Raw genomic sequence first — 23298 nt, 5'->3', positions numbered from 1 at the left:
CTATGCCGATGATGGGAAATCCAGGACACGCAGCCACGAACGCAGGACCTGGCCCTTAGCTATCAACCCGCCAGCTGAAGAACGGGGTGGGCATCCGAGAACGGACCGTGACTGGCGCGTGCTCGCGGCAAGGAGCACTAAACCTCTCGCAGGTGTGGCACCAGTGTTTTGGCTCTGCTTGGGGTCCCCTGCTCAAAGATATCCCAATTCGAGATTTATGAACAAAGCACGATGGCTGAGTTTGCTTCAAAACCACCCAGTGTGAGGAGGGAGCGGGGGCGAAGGCGGGTGGACGCTGACGTCCGCAGGGCTGGGCGACGGGGCCTGGGCCCACCGTGCACTCCCCAGGTCGCGGCTTGCAGGAAACTTTCGTGCCACGCCCCTGCCGTCAGAGCCGCCGTCTTTCGGTAGCCATGCCAGTCAAAAGCTGCGCTGGGCGCCCGTGATGCTCACGTGTGTCTTCGTGACGCTCAACACACACACGCTCCGGTGCGCTGCAGTTCCGCTGCTTCTCTGGGGCAGTGCTGTGTCTCCTCTTCCCCGTGTGTTCCTGTCACAATACTGAGAGAGACAGGCACACGTGGAGTCCGTCTGCGACTCTCTCCCACTGGGGGACGCACAGGCAGTGTGGCCTGGGGGAGGAACTCGTCCACTGAGTGGTGTCCCTCCGCATGGACGGGTCAGCACCTGCTCTCCCCTCAGTAGTAGGTCTGCTCCGTGTTCCCGTGTGTCACCTGCGTGCTCCCATGTCACCTGCGTGTCTCCGTGTTGTCACCTGCGTGTTCCCGTGTCACCTGCGTGTCTCCGTGTTATCACCTGTGTGTTCCCGTGTCACCTGCGTGTCTCCGTGTTATCACCTGTGTGCTCCCGTGTCACCTGCGTGTTTCCGTGTTATCACCTGTGTGTTCCCGTGTCACCTGCATGTTTCCGTGTTATCACCTGTGTGTTCCCGTGTCACCTGCGTGTTTCCGTGTTATCACCTGTGTGTTCCCGTGTCACCTGCGTGTCTCCATGTTATCACCTGCGTGTCTCCGTGTTATCACCTGCGTGTTCCCGTGTCACCTGTGTGTCTCCGTGTTATCACCTGTGTGTCTCTGTTATCACCTGTGTGTTCCCGTGTCACCTGCGTGTCTCCGTGTTATCACCTGTGCGTTCCCGTGTCACCTGCGTGTCTCCATGTTATCACCTGTGTGCTCCCGTGTCACCTGCGTGTCTCCGTGTTATCACCTGTGTGTTCCCGTGTCACCTGCGTGTCTCCGTGTTATCACCTGTGTGTTCCCGTGTCACCTGCATGTTTCCGTGTTATCACCTGCGTGTTCCTGTGTCACCTGCGTGTCTCCGTGTTATCACCTGTGTGTTCCCGTCACCTGCGTGTCTCTGTGTTATCACCTGTGTGTTCCTGTGTCACACGCGCTCTGGTTTAACCCCATCACCTCTAGACTAAAAGGTAACATCTCTCATCCTTCCCCCACCGTGTTTTCACGCCGCTGTCAGACCTACCTCTCTACACCTGCAACAGACTGCTCCCCTCCTCAGAAGCCCTCTGCGGCTCCCTACTGCCCGAGCGTGTCTCCGTGGCCGGCCACTGTCCCTCGGACGCCAGCTCCTCCACCAGCAGCAGCACCCCAGGTGCGCCGGCTGCATCCTGTGCGATGCCTGCTGCTTTGACCTGAACGCCTTCTTCCCCTTCCACCCCACCCCAGGGCCCTGCAGGCCCGGCCCGGACGCCAATGCCACTTCCCACCCTCCCCACTCACGCAGTCACCGGGACCCGGCCACTCCACGCTCGGAAGGCGTCTCCCAGGCGCCAACCTCACCCCTGAGTGCTGCTGCCTCCACGGGGCAGGGGCTGCCTCACCTCCCACTCTGTGCTTGAGAGCAGGCCACAGTCCCTGAATCTCCATGCCGCGGCCACCTGGCCCGTGACAAACCCGAGCTCTGTGTGTCTCTTCAGAGCTTTGAACCAAGTGCACTTTGACCAGAACAGTGTGGCGCTGCAGTCAGGGTAAGCAGCCTGATCAGTGGAACACGCATTCGGGGGGAGGGGGGGGGCGTGTCAACCAGCAGCACTGGGACACCCGGGCCACAGTGCGATCAGACCCTCACCACACCACACACGAAGTGCGGCGGACACCTGGATATGAGACCTAAAACCAAAAAACTCTTTTCTGACCTTGGGTCTGACCATGGGTTCCTAGCCATGACTCCAAAAGCACGACTGAAGAAAAAACAGATAAATTGGACTTCGCAAATTTAAAAATTTTCATGCATCAAAAGACACTATCAAGAAAGTGGAAAAAAAAAAAAGACCCATGAAAAGGGAAAAACAGCTTCTCTTCCGATCTACCTCCCTGCTCTGGCCTGGGAAAGCAGCGGAAGATGGCCCAAGTGCTTGGGTCCCTGCACCTGCATGGGAGACCCAGAAGACGCTCCCGGCTCCTGGCTTTGGATCAGCCCAGCTCCGGTGATTTGGGGAGTGAACCAGTGGAAGGAGTACCTTTCTCTCTGTCTGCAACCCTCTCAAAATAAATAAATAAAATCTTTAATTAAAAAAATAAAATAAACGGAAAACAAGTGCGAGTCAGGGTGTGGAGCAATGGTAGCCCTGCGGAAGGCTGGCGGAAGGCTGGCGGAAGGCTGGCGGAAGGCTGGCGGAAGGCTGGCGGGGACGTAAAATGAGGCAGCTACTGTGGAAGTCTGGAGGTTCTTCGGGAAGTTAAACATCAAACTGCCGTGTGGGCCAGCAATCCCACTCCCAGGGTAACCCGAAGAACTGGGCAGGCGTCCAAACAAAAATGTGTGCATGGAAGTCCACAGCAACCAGCAGGCAGAAGCAACCCACACGTCCGTTAGCTCAGGACACAAACTGTGGTCTATCCAAATGACGGAGCATCATTGAGCCACGAGACGGTATGAAGTTCTGATACCCGCTACAGCATCTAAGGGCCTTGAAAACATCTTGTGCCGTGGGGGAAGCCAAGCAGAAAAGGCCACCGTGACAGTTCCATTTATAGGAGCAGATCCAGAGAGAGAGCAGGGTGGCGGCCGCCAGGGGCTGGGGTCGGAGAGACGGAGACTGCCTCACGGGCCCAGGCCTTCCTTTCGGGGTGAGGGAAGTGTTCTGACAGCAGACGGTGCCGCTGGCTGTGCTGCCCCGACCCCTCTCGATTCTTCCAGGCTTACTGTTAGAAACAGCACAGGCACCTCGAGTGCCAAAGTCGGGTGGGACTCGGGAGGGTCCACTGGTCTTGGGCACAGAGAAGGCACCGACGCTGGCTGAGCCCTCAGTGAGACGGCAGGAGTGCTTCCTGAGTCAGCGGTTTAGCAAGAAATAACAGCTCAGCTCAGCATCTTCCTTAGAATGACAGGAAATCCTCACGGAGGAGGAGGACGCTGTGTAGCCACCTAGCGTGGGTGAAACCTAAAAAGGTGAAGTTTGTCCATCGCTGTCCCTCTCCGGCCTGGAGGCTCTGGGGAGCTTTGCTTTCGCTCACTGAGGCGAGAGAGACCCCAGAGGTACTTCAGCTTCCTTACGTGTCGCTAATCACAGGAGCCCGTGCAGCAAGTTCAGTACAGCTCGTCACACACACACCAGGACAGCCGCCCCTTCCCTTCGCAGGCGCTGCCGAGAGCTGGTGGCTCCGCAGAGCGCCGAGTGGGCACTGGGTTTCTGGGTAACATGGGCAGCCCAGCAATGAGCTGAGGCGCTACAGGAGCAGCTGCTGGCCGGTCCTCCCCTGCCCTACCGGGCTCTTTACTCAGAGACACTGGCCGCAGGGAAGGGGGCTACGCAGGGCCCAGGACTCGGCAGGCACTGGCAAGGAGGGCCTCAGGAAAGCACAGGTGAAGGCGCCAGTCCACGTGGTGAGCCGAGGGGGCCGCCCAGGCAGGCTCCCAACCCCAGGCTGAGGATCAGGGTCCCAGCCAGGGCAGCTGAGCCCCTGTTCCCAGCCTGACAGGTGCGTGGAGGTGCAGAGGTCTGCTTGCCGCAGGGCACGAAGGCCTCTCCTCCAGTCTTCTCCAGCCTCCAACATGCAAGGGCTGCACCTCTAACACAGAAGGAACAAGGTGCTAGAGGCTTCCCTGACCCTTGGGAAAACGTGCCACCACGCAGCTTCTGACATGAGCCACGTCACCTCCGGATGTCCAAGTGCCTGCTGGGCACTGCCCCTCCACAGCTTCCTGTGCCGCCAGGCACCAGCAGCCCTACAAACATGGGAGGCATGCTGGTCCATGCTGCCTACAAGTGTCTCTACTTTGAAATATTTCATTCAGTTGGGTCGATGATGTGGCGTAGTGGGCCAAGTATCCACTTGTGGCACCAGCATCCCATTGGGTGCTGGTTCACATCCCGGCTGCTCCTCTTCCCAATCCAGCTCTCTGCTGTGGCCTGGGAAAGCAGCTGACGATGGCCCAAGTCCTTGGGCCCCTGCACCCACGTGGGAGACCCAGAAGAAGCGCCTGGCTCCCAGCTTTGGATCAGCCCAGCTCTGGCCGTTATGGCCATTTGTGGGGGGAGGGGGGACCAGCAGGTGGAAAACCTCTCTCTTTAACTCTGCTTCTCAAATAAATACATAAAACTTAAAAAAAAAAAAAAAAGAACTATTTTGCTCAGTCAGTCACTCTGGACGTCTCACCATGTAAGGGCTTAGCACACTGAACACACATCTCCTTCCCTTCACCCGGACGCCACGATCCCCCAAACTCACAACCTGGCAGGAGTCGGGCAGGCAAGCACTGTGCTCTCCATAGCTTCGAGAGTGTGTCAAGTCCTGCCAAAGCACAAGCAGTGCTGGTCTCAGGTTAAGGGTTCAAGGGCAGACACCCCCAGGGTGGCAGCCGTCAGTCCTGTCGCAGCGTTTCTCTGAGCACTGACCCTGATGTGGACTCCACCAGGCAGAGCTGGGAAGCTACAGCCTCTGGCTGCATCTGGGCCGCGCCCGTTCTGCTGTCAGGTTTGACTGGAACACAGCCAGGCCTGTTTGCTTGCCTACTGTCTACCGCGGCTCTCTGGCTACAGCAGCAGAGCTGAGTGGTTGTGACAGAAACCAAATGCTCCCCAGGCCTGGAGTATCTTCCACCTGACCCTGGCAGAAAGCTCGGCTGACCCCTGGGCCAGGCCAATGATTCCTGCTGAGAGGCAGACAGAAGGCAGAGCAGGACAGACTGCCCCATCAAGGCTATCAGGAAGCCACATTTATCAGCAGGCCTCCGGAGCCCCCCTCACCAGTGACAGTGAAGGGAGCTACCGCCTCCAGCAGCAGGAGGTTCAGGTCAGCATGTGGAGTCACGGGTGCACCCCACGACAAGAGCACTGTGCAGATGCACAAGGGACAAGGCAGGTGACCTCCCACAGAGTCCCCCGGAAACCAAGGCCCGGACACTGGGTGCAGGAGAGGGCGGGAGAGAGCCATGGGGCTGAAGGGAGGACGGTAATTTCTGTCTGAACACTGACCTGCCCAAAGCCACCACACCCCCCTGCAGATCACCGGAGAACTGGGTGTCCATCAGAGCCAACAAAGGTGTTCTCCCGAGAAACCCAACTGTCTGGGAAAAGCCAAGGCCGCCGTACAGCAGCAGCCGCCCCGCAAAGCAAAGCTCTCTGCAATCCGCCTTTAGGCACCAAACGGCATGGAGCCAGTTCCCGGCTAAGGTGGTTTTTTTTTTTTTTTTTAATTAAAAAAAAATTATTTATTTTCATTTTATTTGAAAGTCAAAGAGTTAGAGACAGGCAGAGCTCTTTCCTCTGCTGGCTCCCTCTTCAAAATGTCCAGAACAGCCAGCACTGGGCCCAGCTGAAGTCAGGAGCCCTGAACCCAATCCGATCTCCCATGTTGGTGGCAGGGACCCACGTACGTGAGCCGTCACCTGCTGCCTCTGAGGGTGCACGTGGCAGGAAGCTGCACTGGAAGTGGAACCGCCAGGACTTGAACCAGCACTCTGATGTGGGATGCAAGCACCCCGAGCGCAAACGCCCACCCCACCAGCGGAGGCTTTTAAACCAAGGTCAGTACCGGCTCACTGCCGGCTGTGCTGGCGCCTCAGCCTCGCCTGTGTGAGTGAAGACGGCAATCTGAGAAAAGGCGCGGTCCTCAGGCTGGTCTCCCCGGCAACGCCCACGAGCTCTCTACCCTCAGATCAGCTCCTTCCCGCTCAGCCCCTGCCCCCAAAGCTCCCATCCCACTCAGAATGCAAACCCCAAAGCCCCACTGATGGTTGCTTACAAGACCCTACCCCACCTCTCACGTCACCTCCCCACTCTCCCACCCCCTTCTCACAGCCGACTGCACTGGCAGCCACATCCGGCTCCTCCTGCCTCAGCCCTCCGCAGCGGCTGCTGTCCCTGGCAGGAACGGCTCCTCGCAGACGTTCAGGGCTCACCTCTAACCTCACGCCCTCGCTGAGACCTCCCCAGGAGCCCCCAGAGTCCAGCAGAGCGGCTGCCAGAGGCGGCCAGCCCCACCAGGGGTGCCTGGCAGTACTGGCGGTCACTGGGGCCCCTGCTCTGCAAACACGTGCGATGCTGTCCCCGTGTCACCAGCCCTCTTGCTGCAGTGGGGCTGCCCCCAGGACCCAGCTCTCACGCCTTCACTGAAGGCACTCCACGCAGGCACTCCGTTCTGTTCAGTGCTAGGCACCCAGCACCCGTGACCGTGCCCAGGACATGGGGGGATCTCGATGGACCTGATGGATCCCCTGCAGGACAGCCAAGATCAAGGAAGCAGAAGGACGCCGGGAGACAGACCCTGCGGCGAGCAGAAAGGGTGCCTGGCCCAGCCCACCCTTGCACCCCACAGCGCCCCTCCCCCGGCAGAAGTGTGAAGGAGGCTCTCTGGTGGCACTCAGGTCACCGCGACCCTCTCCTTGGTGAGGCCACTCTGACCCCCTGGAGTAGGCCTGAGTATGCAGTGAGCTGACGGCGGAAACGCAATTTCTTTATTTTTAAGCATATGTGTTTCGACTTAAAAATAAGAGAAAGAGTCTAGAAAGAAAGATGGACTGGAAGGGCACAGGGGTGACTTCGAGTCCTCTCCAGGCCCCGCCCGGCTGGGAAACGGAGCTTTCCCAGGGTGTGGACCTGAAGCAGACCGCGTGGGGGACACGGCCTGCTTCCTGTGTCGCCGCCATCTCCCCTCTCCTGTCTTCTTTCTCCTAATTTTATCTACTTCCCTGTCTTCTGTCCGTTTGTGTCTTCTTTTCTTTACATTTAACCTGGAAGTCTGACCTTTTACAGTGACAACCAAGAATTCAGTTAAATGCACACACACTGGAATCTGGAAGACACCCTGAGGGTCCACAACGGGAAGGCCGTCCGTGAGGCTGGGGCTGCCCAGCATCTGACGCCATGCGACTGGCCACCGGGCCTGGCCGCGAGGAGGCCAGTGCGACCAAGACACTGGATGTTTTTGCTTAGTTAGATGTTAATTCCCATTCATTTGGATTGGAATGAAATAGCCACACCTGGCTAACACCGTGGCTAGGGCAGGTCTACCACCCTCAGAGCTGCCAGGTGCGCTGGGCTCATGGGCACGGCAGCACTGGGTCAGAGCTAACACTTGCAGGCTGCAGAGTCCAAAACCGAGCTTTTACGGCACTGATAAACTTATTAAAAAAAAAAAGTACACAAGATGCAGGAAAATCCAACTCGGAGCATTCCACTCGGAGCATTTCCCCTGGAGCTGGACTCTGGGCCTGCTCTCTGCCTCCCCCAGGTGGAGGAGGACGGCAGTCCTCCCGGCACCTGGGCAGCAGCACTGTGGCGTTCTCAAACCCGGCAGGGTGCCAGCACTGCCAGGAACACGCCAGGGGGTCACCACGACCCCCGGCAGCTTCGGGGAGGCCTCTGGTAGCTGAAATCTTCCAGCGATGTCCCCCGTGGCCGGGTCCTCACCCAGCTCCCCACAGCCTTCTCCGGCTGCCTCACTCACCTGGCGGCTGCTCCAACACAGCACCGCCTTCCCCAGCTGGGAAACCTGCAGTGATTTCCTATCATTCACTCAGGAACTTTCTAGAAATACGTGCCATGGAATGAGTTTTCACTAAAGGGGGCGGAGAACGCTGAGTGATCCTCGCTGCTGGCTTCCACTGCAGCACGCAGCCTCGGAGCAAGGCGCCTTCGGGAACGCAGGAACTTAACGGTGCGCCCGGGTCTGCTCAGGTCAGGGTGGGGAATGTGCGGCCCCGCCAAGGCCACTGCAGGTGGGACTCGAAACCCAACAGATCTACAGTCTGCTCATTTTGAGGCTGATGGCTTTGCATGGCCTGCAGATGATGTCCTAGATACCCAAATGGCCCCTGGCAGAAAACAGGTTCCCTGCCCTTGGCTTAGGCACTTGGAAGCCCCTGATTCTTACCCAGTGCCCACCTGCTCTTTCCATGAGATGGGCGACATCTGTCCCATCCATCCAGTGGCAGAAAGTAAGGAGGAACGGGGCCAGCATGTCGCAGGTAATGCACACAGCCTGTGTGTAACACGTTAGGGCTATGTCATTATTATCATTACTACCACCACTATTGAGAGGTGAGGGGAAGGAGTGGAAAGAGACTGAGAGACCCACAGTGCCATCCACTGGTTCACTCACCAAGTGCCTGGGGCTAAGCCAGCAGCCAGGACTTCTCCTACAATGGTGATAGGAACCCAGAACCCTGTGCCATCATGGCTGCCTCTCAGAAGGCGCGTTGGCAGGAAGCTGGAGGCAGGAGCAGAGTAGATGTGGAATCCAGGTTCACTGAGAGTCACCAGTCAGTCTTGACTGCTAGGCCAGATGCCCACCCCTACTTATTCTTTTATCCATCACAACCCTCAGCACAGCACTTGCTCAAAACAAAGCTGTAGCTGTCTAAATGAAACACTGACATATATGTGACTCTGTTCTGCTGGGACATGTTACCAAAACAAACTTAAATTTTAAGAAATACAAAGCACTTGGGGCCAGTGCTGTGGCGTAACGGGTAAGGCAGCCGCCTGCAGTGCCGGCATCCCATAATGGGCACCGGTTCGAGTCCTTGTTGCTCCACTTCCGATCCAGCCCTCTGCTGTGGCCTAGGCAAGCAGTGGAAGATGGCCCAAATCCTTGGGTCCCTGCACCCACGTGGGAGACCCAGAGGAAGCGCCTGGCCTCGGATCTGCACAGCTCCTACCACTGTGGCTAATTGGGGAGTGAACCAGTGGATGGAAGACCTCCCTCCCTCTCTCTGTGTAACTCTTTCAAATAAATAAATAAATCTTTTAAAAAATAAAGATTAAAAAAAAAGAAATATAAAGCACTAAAGAGCATATGGGGCCAGCACTGTGGCATAGCAGGTAGAGCTGTGGCCTGCAGTGCTGGCATCCCATATGGGCACTGGTTCGAGTCCCAGCTGCTCCACTTCCTATCCAGCTCTCTGCCAGGCCTAGGAAATCAGTAGAAGATGGCCCAAGTCCTTAGGCTCTTCCACCTGTGTGGGAGACCCGGCAGAAGCTCCTGGCTCTGGATCAGTGTAGCTCCAGCCGTTGCAGCCATCTGGGGAGTGAACCAGCAGATGCAAGACCTCTCTCTCTCTCTCTCTCTACCTCTGCCTCTCTGTAACTCTGCCTTTCAAATAAATAAATAAATCTTTCTAAAACAAAATCATACGGAACCCTTATATTTAAAAGGAAAACCACTTTGAAGGGCAATAAGTTAAAATAAGATCATATGAAACTATAATTTTTACTAGGATCTTATAAGACTATATTTTTTCTACTAAGTACATAAAAGCCAAAAACAAAATCTTCCATTTTGTACAACTTTCATTAAGACAGTACAGAAAGATCTGAGTACCATATTTTTCTGCTTTAGAATAATGCTACTTACTTAAATTACATTGAGGGAAAATTCTGCTTTAAAATTCCCTTAGGAGACCAAAAAAGGCGATAAGGAAATAAGCCTCTTAATGAAAGAACTTTTTTTTGTGCTAATTTACAGTATCAGAAAAATCAGCAACCTAATTGATTTGAGGCGCTCCTCTTCCCTGAGCGCCTCAGAACCTTCCCGGGCCGAGGCGCTACGCACCTGGGGCGTGCTGGGAGTCGGTTCAGCTGCCGTCCCCAACAGCTTCATCAGCTTGCGGAGCCAATTCACAGGTGAAGGCAGGCGGCCCGAGGCAGCGTAAATGGCAAACAACGGGCACCGCGAGTGCTCTAACTCAAAATACGGAAGAAATATGGCTTCCCTGGAATTTCAGAATAGACAACCCGAGTCGGAGCTAAAAGAGGAAAGGGGGAGAAGACTATTCTCAAACAGCGGTTCTCCAAGTGTGGGCTGGGGGCCCAGAGCTGGGTTCTTTGGGACCTCTCAGGAGTCCACAGGGCCAAATGTGTGTCTATGCTCGCACTAAGACACGACTTCCCGTCCTGCCCGTCACTACCTGGAGCTCTCCACAGGCTCCCTCTGTGACAGCAGAACAGGAGGCAGGACAGTCCTCTACCTCTCACGCCAGACGTTACAGCCGGGCGAAACACGCAGCAATACCTCTCTTCCCAGTGGGGTTTTTAATTTTCATATAAATATTATTTGCATTGATGTGTAATGGGAATTGTCATCATTAGGTGAATTAATGAATATTGTAACAATTCCAGGTCTGACTTCTATCAGAACATAGACACAGCCTGCCCTGCAGCTCTCTGGACTCTCCACACCGTGAGGAGTGCAAAGGTTAGGGCGCTGCTGTCCCACAGGAAACACCACATCCAGATGACTGTGGGTCAGGCAGGCTTTGTAAGTGGATGTACTGGGGGGGGGGGTCCGTCTTTTAAGCGTGGTGGCCCAGCAGGGGGCGACTCTGTGCACCAGGAGACATCCCCAGTGTCTGGGATCCTTAGTTGCTACTGGTGTCTGGTGGGTAAGGCCAAGGATGCTGAGGAGAACCCCACAAAGTACTGGACCCCAAAAAAGGATCAGGCCTCACATGCACACGCTGGGCCTGGGATTGCTGGGCCAGCCTACAGCACGGGACGGCAGTGGGAGCGAGGATGCGGTGGCTTAGAGAGGAACCCACTGCTTCTGCGCAGCCCCAGGACAGCTGGCCCAGGGCAGCACCTCCTGAAGGTCAAGGCTGGGACCCACGGCGACCCTCCTGTCTGCAGCGCCACCCCTCTCCTGCACAACCTGCTCTGGGCACCTCTCACACCTGTGCTCCAGCCACCTCTCCTCACACCCGCCCCACCCACCTCTCCCCACACCCAGCCCCTGCACACCTCTCCTCACACCCGCCCCGCCCACCTCTCCTCACACCCGCCCCCTGCACACCTCTCCTCACACCCGCCCCACCCACCTCTCCCCACACCCAGCCCCTGCACACCTCTCCTCACACCCAGCCCCTGCACACCTCTCCTCACACCCGCCCCCTGCACACCTCTCCTCACACCCACACTCTGCACACCTCTCCTCACACCCGCCCCAGCCACCTCTCCTCATACCTGCACCCCGCCCACCTCTCCTCACACCTGTGCTCCAGCCACCTCTCCTCACACCCGCCCCCTGCACACCTCTCCTCACACCCGCCCCGCCCACCTCTCCTCACACCCGTCCCAGCCACCTCTCCTCACACCTGCCCCGCCCACCTCTCCTCACACCCGCCCCCTGCACACCTCTCCTCACACCCACCCCAGCACACCTCTCCTCACACCCGCCCCAGCACACCTCTCCTCACACCCGCCCCACCCACCTCTCCCCACACCCAGCCCCTGCACACCTCTCCTCACACCCGCCCCCTGCCCACCTCTCCTCACACCCGCCCCGCCCACCTCTCCTGCACACCATGCTCCAGGCAAGGCCCACGGGGAGGCTGGCAAGACTGAACCAAGACCAGGCAGTGACAAGCATGGACCCCTATTTCCTAGATAATAATTACATATGAATTTCGAATTTCAAGAGATTTCTGAAGTACTGCTTCTCTCGGGTTTCACTGGAGTTCAGCTCAGGGCTGTACGGACACGGTTGGGACGAGGAGGAAGCCCAGAGCTCAGAACGGAGCCAGACAGCGGCTCTGCTCTCTGGTGGAGGAGTGGGGGCTCCACCACACCCCGTGGAAACCACCTCCACGGCCCTCCTCCAGCGCACTTATGGTCCACAGCCACAGAGAGCACCGGAAGTGAAACACAAACAAACCAACCCAGACAGCTTTCATTAAAATGTTGTTTCTGTCAACACATCCTGGGTATGTTAGACAGACTTTCAAAATTTCAGCCTTCACTTGTAAGAAACTACACCACCACCTAGCACCCTGTACGTCAGGCCAGACCGGAACGGATCACAGGAGGAAAGAGGCTGTGACTGAAGGTGTCACGCAGCCAGCAGGTCCACATGAGGGCTGTCCAGCCCTGTCCGCAGCCGTGGCTGCTACACAGCAGCACTATGGAGTCGCACATGCAAAACACGTGGCCAGAGAACACAAATTTGCTCAAAACAATCACTTTAAAAAGGCATTAATGCTTTTTAAAATGTAACTTAGGACCCAGTACACAAATTGGGAAAACGCAGCAACACCCTCCTGTGGTCTGAGCCTCCAGACGGCAGGGGTCTCAGAGCAACGATGTGGACTCCAAATATTCACCAAGACGCCTCGTCGTGGTCCCGGATCTGTGGGCCCTCACAAGGCCAGCTGCGCAGAAATCCGCTCCCTCGGCCACACACTTGCACGTGGCCCACAGGCCCGCGCCTGGCCTCATTCCTGAAAGATACGCTTGGGGGTAAATCAGCAGTAAGGGCTGGGCAGAGACTTTCATTTCTGGGACACGCGTGGATAAGCAAAAAGTCCAATTTAAGAATTCGAAAGAGAAAAAGAAATACGTATGAACATGTCATTCAAGGAGGAGGTGCTCTAAGAGTACGGCAAGGCCCGCACGGTGCCTACTCTGCTGGATAGTTAGAGACGGCCTAATCGCGAGCTCACCAAGGCCCTCCAGGGACGCGAGACCCGGGCCGAGCGAGGTAAGCCACACCGTTTGCAGCAGAGCAGGAAGCAGCATTTTGACGCCAACCCCTAGGCTGCAACTGCTTCCACTGTTCTCTCCTCCACGACGCCGCCTTCCTTCCTACAAACCCGTGCCAGCGTCCTGCAGCGCGAGCCCCCTGCACGGCCTGCCGGGCCTCGGTGACTGCCAGCTCAGATGTCACGACAGGCCCTCTCCTGCACTTGCTGTCGAGGGCTACACCAACCACGGGCCACACGCTGTACTGTCTCCTCTTACTCCCAAATCCTCCAGCTACGCTGCCCCAGGCAGGTACCTGCTGTACACCTGTCAGGGCTGGGAAGTCGTCCCAACAGAGGCGAGTGCCCAGGGTCACGTGAGCAACTGGCCATCAGGAAGGTGTCATAATCGCCAAAAAGGCTTAAGAGCAGCAAGGGCGTATGAAACCTGTGCACACTGTTCGGGTTAAGACGTTCAAGTTGAGAGCGACACTGAGAGGTGGGACAGTGTGTGTCAGTCACGTGGCAAGTGGGTGGAAGGAACGGAGAAGCGAGCTGGAGACTGAGCAGAGGAAAGCAACAATGAAAAGTCAGGGGCGACTCCAAGTTCAGAGGCTCCCCAGTGTGTCTTCCTGCACAGTGACCTGTTACAAGGCCGTGTCACCTCTGGGAGAAGTACTGAATGGCAACACTTCACTGTCTCTCAGTGCTAACTTCAAGCTCTGTGGCTCCAGCTCGTAGACAGCAGCACTAGAGAAAATACAAAAGGACAGGTGGGCCAGCACACGCAAGGCTCTGCACCCCATGGGTCTCATGTAAGCGACCGTCTAAAAACCCAACCACCTTGAAAACACAAATTTGACCTTTGAACTGTTCAAGGGTTTTTTGTGTTTTAACTTGACATGACCCATCCTTACAGCCAGTCCTTTCTACTGGCACAGGAATAAATGGGACACACATTTACCGACGCTCCTCTGTGACCCGAATGGGTTAGCAAGAGGCCTGGGGAGCAGGAGGAAGTCTCAGCAGTTTTAATGAAAGAGCAACCAACCCAAATCAAATCAAAACAGACAGTGCGCGCACACACTCCTGCAGGATGGCCACATTTCATCCCCAGTAACTGAGTCAACAGCGTGGCACAGCAGCAGGTGGAATCCAAGGCCCCCAGCGCAGCACGGGACTGCACGCTATAAAGAAAGGGCCGGGAAGGGCTGGCACAAAGAACGCCAACTCCCGCTATCCGGGGGACCTTCCAGATGTCTGCTTTTTGGCTCTGAGAGGGCAGCAGATGTGCCGGGACCAACCACCTGCTGAACGGGCGGGAGCCTGGGACCACCAGGGACAGGGCAAAGACAACCACCAGGGACTGGGCAAAGACAACCACCAGGGACTGGGCAAAGACAACCACCAGGGACTGGGCAAAGACAACCACCAGGGACAGGGCAAAGACAACCACCAGGGACTGGGCAAAGACAACCACCAGGGACTGGGCAAAGACAACCTGGGCCTTAGCAAGAGGAAAAAAAAGTCTACTGCAGAGAATCACCGTTTAACTGCGTTTTCCAGACAGAATGTCACTCCCTCGAGTTTGGCTTCTAGGACATTTGCAAATTAGCGTCATCTGTGCTAAGACCAGGGCCTCAATGATCCAGCTGTGGAGACAACTGATGCTAAATTACGCAGCTTCTCCGCTGCCCATGGACCCAAAAGGAGCCATTAGCTCTGCCTGGACCCACACAGCTCTTGGCCCCTTGGCCCGAGGTGCTCTGGCTCCACGACACCCAGCGTCAGGGAAAGCAGTGACTGTGCAAATCGTCTCCAGAACAATCCCAACCCCACCCGGCTCGCATCCGCCAGTTCCTCAGCCGAGCTCAGGAAGCAAAAGCGTCAGAACTGGACAGAGCGAAAGAGAGACCGGAACGGCGATGCCGCTGAACACAGACGCCGAGGATCGGTCAATCTGGAATATTTAAATCAAGACTATCTGCACGACCCAGAGCCGGCTGAAGAACCAGACACCGAGTGAGAAAGGAGCGAGGCCAGGATACCAGCGGTGGAGGCTGTGCCGGGGGAAAAGCAGCAGAGACAGAGGGAGCCACCTGTGGGCTTGTAGGAGCGGGGACGCCCCGGCCTGAGCCATCCACAGACCCCTCAGGAGCGGGGACGCCCCGGCCTGAGCCAGCCACAGACCCCTCAGGAGCGGGGACGCCCCGGCCCGAGCCAGCCACAGACCCCTCAGGAGCGGGGACGCCCGGGCCTGAGCCAGCCACAGACCCCACAGGAGCGGGGAGGCCTCCGCCTGAGCCAGCCACAGACCCCACAGGAGCGGGGACCGGCCTGAGCCAGCCACAGACCCCACAGGAGCGGGGACCGGCCTGAGCCAGCCACAGACCCCTCAGGAGCGGGGAGGCCCCGGCCTGAGCCAGCCACAGACCCCACAGGAGAGGGGACGCCCCGGCCTGAGCCAGCCACAGACCCCTCAGGAGCGGGGAGGCCCCGGCCTGAGCCAGCCACAGACCCCACAGGAGAGGGGGCCGGCCTGAGCCAGCCACAGACCCCTCAGGAGAGGGGACCGGCCTGAGCCAGCCACAGACCCCACAGGAGCGGGGAGGCCCCGGCCCGAGCCAGCCACAGACCCCTCAGGAGAGGGGACCGGCCTGAGCCAGCCACAGACCCCACAGGAGAGGGGGCCGGCCTGAGCCAGCCACAGACCCCTCAGGAGAGGGGACCGGCCTGAGCCAGCCACAGACCCCACAGGAGCGGGGAGGCCCCGGCCCGAGCCAGCCACAGACCCCTCAGGAGAGGGGACCGGCCTGAGCCAGCCACAGACCCCACAGGAGAGGGGACGCCCGGCCTGAGCCAGCCACAGACCCCACAGGAGCGGGGGCCGGCCTGAGCCAACCACAGACCCCTATGGCAGGAGGGCTGCCAGGCCCCTGGCCCAGGGAAGGCGCTTGGACACACACCGCGGTAGCCCAGCCCAGGGTGGGGACGGCCACCGCACACAAGCCGCCGGGCATCTGCGCCCTCGGTGTTCCCACCCGAGCTACAAGTTCACGGCCACAGCGGGCACTTGGGCCAGTTACCTCCGAGTCCAGCGTGTCCTGTCCCTCTTTGGAACTTTTTCCGCTTTTCCCGGCTTTCGGTACTTCCTGGGAAACAAACGCGTCAACGTCAGGTCGTAGAGATGCACGGACACCCTCGACCCCACGGTGCCGACCGTTCCGATCACGCCGCGCCCCCTCCCACGCCCCCCGGCTCCGGACCTGCGGCGCCAACTTCGCGCACAAACAGGTCCGCCCGCGTCCGCTCGGCGCTCCGGGCGCCGCGGGGGCCCCGCCGCACGCCTCCCTCGCCCCTCGCAGGACTCGCGGTCGAGGGCCCCCCGGCCTCCGGGCGCACGCAGCGGCGAGCCGCGGCCCTCAGCGGCCAGGCCGGCCCCGCGCTGCCGCCGCACCTGCCCCGCACGCCCCCACCGGCCAGAGGGAGGACGCGGCGGGAGGCAGGGGGCGGGGGCCAGGCGCCCAGGCACGACCCCTAGGTCCCGCCGCGCCCCCGCCTCAGGGCGGTTCCCACTCGGCCCCTCAGGGCGGCCGGGCCCTGAACTCACTTTCTCCTTCTTGTTTTTATTCGGCATGGCTGGTGCGGGCTGCCGCCGCCGCCCCCGCCGCCGCCTGCTCCCCGCAGCAGCAGCAGCAGCAGCAGCGGCGCCGCCGCCCCGGCCGTCGCGCCCGCCCGGCCACCGCCGCCGCCGCCGCCGCCCCCGCCGCCCGGGGACTGAGTCGTTCGTTCGCTCTCGCTTCCCCTTTCCCAGGCTCCCAGAGGCTGCTGCAGCCGCGGCGGCGGCGGCAGCGGCGGCGGCGGCGGCGGCGGCAGCGGCGGCGTCTCTCCGCCCCTCCCCCGGCCCGCCCCGCCGCGCCTCCCGCCGCTCGCCCCGCCCCGCGCCGGTCCCGCCCCTCAGCCCAACGGCGCCTGCCATTGGCCAGCGCGCCGTCACGTGCCCTAACGCTCTCCCGCGCCTCCCCGCCCGCGCCGAGCTGCCGCCCACACGCCCGCCCCCGTCGCTTGGCCGGCCGGCGGCTCCGGGCCGGGGCCTGGGGGAGGGGTGTGTGCCTGTGACAGCGGTGGCCGGGCTGTGGCCGCTGTGGAGGTGGGCACAGAGAGCGCGGCGAGTGGGTCAGGCGTGCGAAATGCGTGTTTTGAAGCACGTTAACAAGTGCAGCGGGCAGGGCGCGGACGGGCGTCCGCACGCGGCGCACCGGGGGCACCGAGAAGGCCCCGTGGCCACCGAGAAGGCCCCGTGGCCGCGCAAGCGTTGGTTTCACTTGGCCCAGCTGAGCTCTGCCCGCCGGGGTAGTCCCGCCCCTCCCGGGAAGACTCCGCCCACCGGGCCGGCCCCGTGCACCGGCGCTGCTCCCCTGCTCCGCCCAGGGGCGGCCCTGCTCTCCCGGGTTGGCTCCGCCCGCCGCCACTATTCCCGCTAGCCCCGCCCAGGGGCGGCCCTCCTCTCCCGGGTTGGCTGCGCCCACTGCCTCTTCCCAGTAGCCCGCCCAGGGGCGGCCCCGTCTAACCGGGTCGGATCCGCCCACAGCCCAGGGAAGCCCTGCCCCTTTCCGTCGGCTCCGCCCACCGCGGTGCTGTCATGGACCTGCGCCCGTGGGATTTTACTTTATTCTTTAACTGGACTCGGTGATAAGCCACGTGGTGATCAGGAGCCCCGATTTTTCTCAGCTCGCGAATAGGTCTGGGGAGACGAGAGGCTCGAGGGACGAAGTGTGGCTTTGAGGTGCACTGCGTGCCCGCAGTCCGGCTGCCGCCGCCACCTGCGGGGACGCTGACGGCCCGCGCTCGGTCGAGAATGCGGCTCCAGGCGTGGCCGGCCTCGCCGTAGGGGTCGGCGAGCGAAGCGTTTTCCGGGGCTCTCTGCGGTCCGTGATGGGAACGCGGGCTGAGGAGAGAGTCCCGGAGGGGGTAGCTAGCAACCCCCTGTAAACCCGAATCAAGGAGGAGCGGCTGTCAGGAGGCTAAGGGGCAAGACAGTTCTGTGCCGCCAGCCCTGGTGCAGTGCCGCACACGCTGCACACCCTCCGGTGTGCAAAGCTGCTGCTGCAGGTTCCAGCGTGAGCAGGGCCCTGCCCTGACCTCCTGTGATTCGCATGCGTGGATGGACACAGAAAGAACCAGCAGCTGGGAGGGCCTGACAGGTGACAGGTGACAGGTGATGAGGCTGGGGCGGGTGCTCAGGCCGGGGACTCACTGACAGACGCCCCAGGCAGCCAGGAATGCGCCCGAGGGAACAGAGGCTCTGGGTCAAGGCTGGCACGGCTTGCCCAGGAGTGGCACTCTTTTCCGAATGCAGTTCAGGATCACCGAAGGTGGTCAAGCTGGAGAGTGATGTGCTCACGTGCGGCCCGGGCGTGGCAAAGGAGTTGAGGGTGTGGTGAAGGTGGGAGGCGAAGAGAGCAACCCGGAGTAGCCGTGATCTTGGCGCCTGCCCAGGCACTGCGGGAGGAAGCAGCTTCTCCGGCAGAGAGGAGCAGAGCCCCGGGTGAAGTCCAACACTCGGGTGGACGAGGGGGCACGGACGCGCGTGGACAGAGCCCGGGTGAAGTGGACGAGGGGGCACGGACGTGCGTGGACAGAACCCGGGTGAAGTGGACGAGGGGGCACGGACGTGCGTGGACAGAACCCGGGTGAAGTGGACGAGGGGGCACGGACGCGCGTGGACAGAGCCCTGGTGAAGTGGACGAGGGGGCACGGACGTGCGTGGACAGAACCCGGGTGAAGTGGATGAGGGGGCATGGACGCGCGTGGACAGAGCCCAGGTGAAGTGGATGAGGGGGCACGGACGTGCGTGGACAGAGCCCCGGGTGAAGTCCAACATTCGAGTGGACGAGGGGGCACGGACGCGCGTGGACAGAGCCCGGGTGAAGTGGATGAGGGGGCACGGACGCGCGTGGACAGAGCCCCGGGAAAAGTCCAACACTCGAGTGGACGAGGGGGCACGGACGCGCGTGGACAGAGCCCGGGTGAAGTCCAACTCTCGGGTGGACGAGGGGGCACGGACGTGCGTGGACAGAGCCCGGGTGAAGTGGATGAGGGGGCACGGACACGCGTGGACAGAGCCGGGTGAAGTCCAACACTCGGGTGGACGAGGGGGCACGGACGCGCGTGGACAGAGCCCTGGTGAAGTGGACAGAGTCCCGGTGAAGTGGATGAGGGGGCACGGACGCGCATGGACAGAGCCCCGGGAAAAGTCCAACACTCGAGTGGACGAGGGGGCACGGACGCGCGTGGACAGAGCCCGGGTGAAGTGGATGAGGGGGCACGGACGCGCGTGGACAGAGCCCGGGTGAAGTCCAACTCTCGGGTGGACGAGGGGGCACGGACGCGCGTGGACAGAGCCCTGGTGAAGTGGACAGAGTCCCGGTGAAGTGGATGAGGGGGCACGGACGCGCATGGACAGAGCCCCGGGAAAAGTCCAACACTCGAGTGGACGAGGGGGCACGGACGCACATGGACAGAGCCCAGGTAAAGTCCAACACTCAAGTGGACGAGGGGGCATGGACGCGCGTGGACAGCAAGTTTTGCAGGAAGCAGGCTGGTTCCCGCCTGGGGTGTGGTCTGCTGGGGGAGAGCAGAGCCGCCCGTGTTGGCCGCTGGACACACAGAGGCCAGGCTGTGTGTCACGTGAGGTTTCAGGGAATGCTTAGGGATGCGAGACCAGAAAAACTGCCTTGTTCCCACCCAACGACTTTGAAACCATAGTAACCAGGAAGGCCTGACTCGTCACCACCCATCCCCTGCTCACATGAGAGGATCCATCCCATAATCAATGCAGCAGAGGACACTGAGTGTCGTGCCGTATACTGGGTGCTGGGGCGTTTACGGGAACTCTGCACGTAGATACAACTCTTGCCCTTAAAAGAAGGCATTCAGAGTAGGCAAGGGGGCTCGTGGAGTGTGTGTGTGTGTGTCCACATGCACTGGCTCACCTCTGGGAGGGTCCCAGCATCCTGCTGTGGCTTTGGTCTGTTGCCCCAGGGAGCCTGCTCTTCTAGCTCCCGAGGTGCCAATCTGGGCTTGGGTGTCTCCGGCCTTCCCTGCAGGGCCGGGTTCCTTGGCCATCAAGACTGTGTAAATGGATTTTCCGCTGAGCTGCTGGTGGGCAGTGGCAATGCCTCAGACCTCCTGTGATCGTCAGCCCTAGCACTGGCCTTCTGTGGCTTGGCCTAATACCCCGACTTGTTCTCCGACCTCATGCTGCCTTCCTGTGGTCTGCTGTCTGTCCCCAGCCTGGTAGCACAGCCACAGGTCCCCCTTCTGCTCCCCTGGGCTCCTGAGCCTCCCGCCCCCCTCGTCACCTCTCCTGGCGGGGGGCTGCCTGCACTGCACAGTGACTTCTGCTAAGGCGGGCCTGGAAGTTCAGTTCATCTACTCCCCACCCACTCAACCCTGCCACCTTTCCTCGCTGTGTTTCCATGGAAATGTCATTAACAATCACGATGTATGGAATGTGGGTCTATTTATTTACAAACTCAGCTCCCTCCAATACAAATTTGCTTTTGAGTTAATTATGTCCCCTCTTCAGAGGGGACAGCGCTGTGGCGCAGTGGGTTAACACCCTGGCCTGAAGCACCGGCATCCCACATGGGCGCCAGTTCTAGTCCCGGCTGCTCCTCTTCCAGTCCAGCCCCCTGCTATGGCCGGGGAAAGCAGTGGAAGATGGTCCAAGCCCTTGGGCCCCTGCACACACATGGGAGACCTGGAAGAAGCTCCTGGCTCCTGGCTTCAGATTGGCGCAGCTCCGGCCATTGTGGCCATCTGGGGAGTGAACCAACGGATGGAAGACCTCTCTCTCTCTCTCTCTCTCTCTCTCTCTCTCTCTCTCTCTCCTCTCTCTATGTAGCTCTGATTTTCAAATAAATAAGTAAATAAATCCTTAAAAAAATTATGCATCTACAGAGTGCCCAACACATCAGGAGCTCCCAGTGAGTTCACCCGCCCGCAAGGGGACGACGGCTCAGTTCCGAGGGCCCAGGGAAACACCCAGAAGTTGCCACTGTGAGGCCAGGGCACCCACACAGGTCTGCTGGGCCAGGCAGATCCCAGGTCAGATAAAACCGTGAGCCAGTGCTGTGCTCGTGGACCTGGAGGACCGTCCGCATGGAAGGGAGTTCGAAAGGCCGAACATTTCGTGGGTTGAAAACAGAATCTCTGCAAGTTCTAAACATGTTCTGAAAACTACTAATTGAAGAAAAACGCAAAGCAGCACAAAAAGAATGCGTTTTCCTGTAAGGGAGTGAAGTATGCTGATTTCTTTATTCCTCCCAAATCCCTAAGGAGATAAGAAGGGACAGAAATAACCCAAGGAGGAGAGGGAATACCCTAAGAGCATTAGAGAGCGGGATCAGGCAGTCTGGGGCACAGGAGGGCACGCTGGAATGGGGGCAGTGGAAAGCCTGCTGCTGCGGCCTGGTATGTCCAAGTCTGCCCCTCCAGCCCTCGGCCCAGGGTTGGGGCTGTCGGTTTCAGCGGGCTGGTAACAGATGGCACAGTCCAAAGGGTTTAACGGGAACTGAATGAATGAAAGGGCTGTGTATAGACGTGGGCAAGATCAAGTCCACGCACAAGAGGAGCAAGGCACAGAGGCTCACGGCCACAGGCGGTGTGTTCCCATTTGTAGGGGCAAAGGAGGTTAAGGTGCTGCCAGGGCCTGCCTCCAACCCCGGCGTGCAGTGTGTGTGTGTGTGTGTGTGTGTGTGTGAGTGTGTGAACACCGCAGCCTCCTCTCTCTCCAGGTCTCACCTCGTTGGGGCCTGAGGCGGGGGGAGCCCTGGGAGGCTTCTCTTGGGTGTTCTTGCAGTGGCTCTGCAGGGGGCCTTGGAGGGGAGACTGGGGCTTGCATGCAGATTCAACCTGCTGAACCAACCAAGGCTTCGGAAGCCCTGCTGATGGTGTCCCTAGGGGGCATTTGGCAAAGGCTGGTTTGGCGCTGCACCAGTGTCAGTAGGGGGCGCTGCTGTCAACCAGTGGGTACAGGTACTGCTGAACACCCTGCAGTGCACAGGGCAACCCTGACAGCTGGGGATGTGCTGGCTCCAGAGGTCGCCAGTGCTGGGGTGGACGTGACAGCAGCCAGCCTGCCGCCCTGGTGGTCAGTGTGAGTATCACGGGCAGTCCTGGGCGTGAGCGGCAGAAGGGTGCCCACAGGCTCAGCGAAGCCCCACTCTGTCTGTCTTTCCTGCCCTGCGGGTGGGGAGAGAGAGCAGCCGCTCTGGTGGGAGGAGCCCTCATCCAGGTCACGTTGGCTTCCAGGGATGCCTAAGGAAGGCTGCCGCTCTGTGGAATAAGCCTGCTTATTCTGTGGAATAAGGAATAAGCCTGCTTTTGACATTTCCTTTAGCTTCGGTAAAATACACATAAAGTGAAACTGACCAAGCTAACCGCCTAAAGTCTCTGGTTCTGAGGCCTTGCGGACACTCGCCAGGGCACAGCTTTCGCCACAGCTCTTTCCACCTTCCAGCGGAGCTCTGTCCCCATTGCAAACTCCCCGGCCCTGCTCCGCAGTCCTGCAGCCACCCTTCTGCTCTGTCGCTAGGACTTGGCTTGCTTTTGGGGCTAATGTCCCGTTGGTGCACGTGTCAGGAGTTCCCTCCTTGGGAGGCTGAAAAGCACTCCAGGATGCGCACAGACCACAGTTTGCCTGGGTGCTCATCCCTCCCAGACACCTGCGTTGCCTCCAGCTCTCGGCCGTGAGGCATAGTTCCGCCGTGGCCATGGGTGTGCAATACCGCTCCTCTGGGTCTGCGGCCAGCCCTCCACGGACGCCAGAGCCCAGGATGCTCCAGTCCCCCACAGAAAACCGTGCTGTCAATCATCTCCAGGTTACCTCTGCCACCTAAAGTGACGCAAATGCCACGTAAATAAATGGTTTTACGTTGTGTGTTCAGGAGAACATGATGAAGGGGAAAGCCTGCGCGGGTTCGACACAATGAATTTTTTTCTGAATATTTTCCACCCGTGGTCGGTTGAATCTACAGATGTGGAACTGGTAGAAAAGAGGGGCCAACTGCGTGTACCCAGAGCGAGACTGCTGGCTGCTGTGGCCGCTCCTACTGTTCTGAGGCCGCGCTGGTCCCCATTCCTGCCGACAACACAGAAAGGTTCTGAGTTCTCCACATCCTCACCGGCACTTACTATTTTCTACAGGGACATGAGGTGATGTCTCCTGTGGTTTTGCTATGAATTCCCTAATGATCAGGGGGCACTGAGCATCCTTTTGTAAGTCTGTTTTTTTTTTTAAAGATTATTTATTTGAGCGGTAGAGTTACAGAGAGAGAGAGGGGGAGAGACAGAGAGGGC

General features: G+C 59.4%; 1 protein-coding gene across 5 annotated transcripts in view; it reads right to left on the bottom strand.

The window, feature by feature from the left end:
- Positions 1–16786, bottom strand: part of PPP2R5C (protein phosphatase 2 regulatory subunit B'gamma) — a 160523-nt gene extending 143737 nt beyond the window's left edge. For 4 of the 5 annotated variants that reach the window (XM_051834798.3, XM_051834800.3, XM_051834801.3 and 1 more), the window contains exons 1-2: positions 16544–16785; positions 16020–16085 (exon numbers count right to left, since the gene is read on the bottom strand). In XM_051834798.3, the coding sequence (XP_051690758.1) occupies positions 16020–16085; positions 16544–16570 (93 nt within the window). In that variant the 5' untranslated portion in view covers positions 16571–16785. Of the gene's footprint in view, positions 1–16019; positions 16086–16543 lie in introns of all 5 variants that reach the window. The other variant, XM_051834796.3, reaches the window with a different exon arrangement.
- Between the last annotated feature and the right edge of the window lie 6512 nt (positions 16787–23298).

Source organism: Oryctolagus cuniculus, chromosome 20 (genome assembly GCF_051225735.1).
Source record: "Oryctolagus cuniculus isolate XC-2025 breed Fujian yellow rabbit chromosome 20, ASM5122573v1, whole genome shotgun sequence".
Taxonomy (NCBI): domain Eukaryota; kingdom Metazoa; phylum Chordata; class Mammalia; order Lagomorpha; family Leporidae; genus Oryctolagus; species Oryctolagus cuniculus.
The sequence above is the reverse complement of the archived record's forward strand: the minus strand, read 5'-3'. Positions and strand labels throughout refer to the sequence as shown.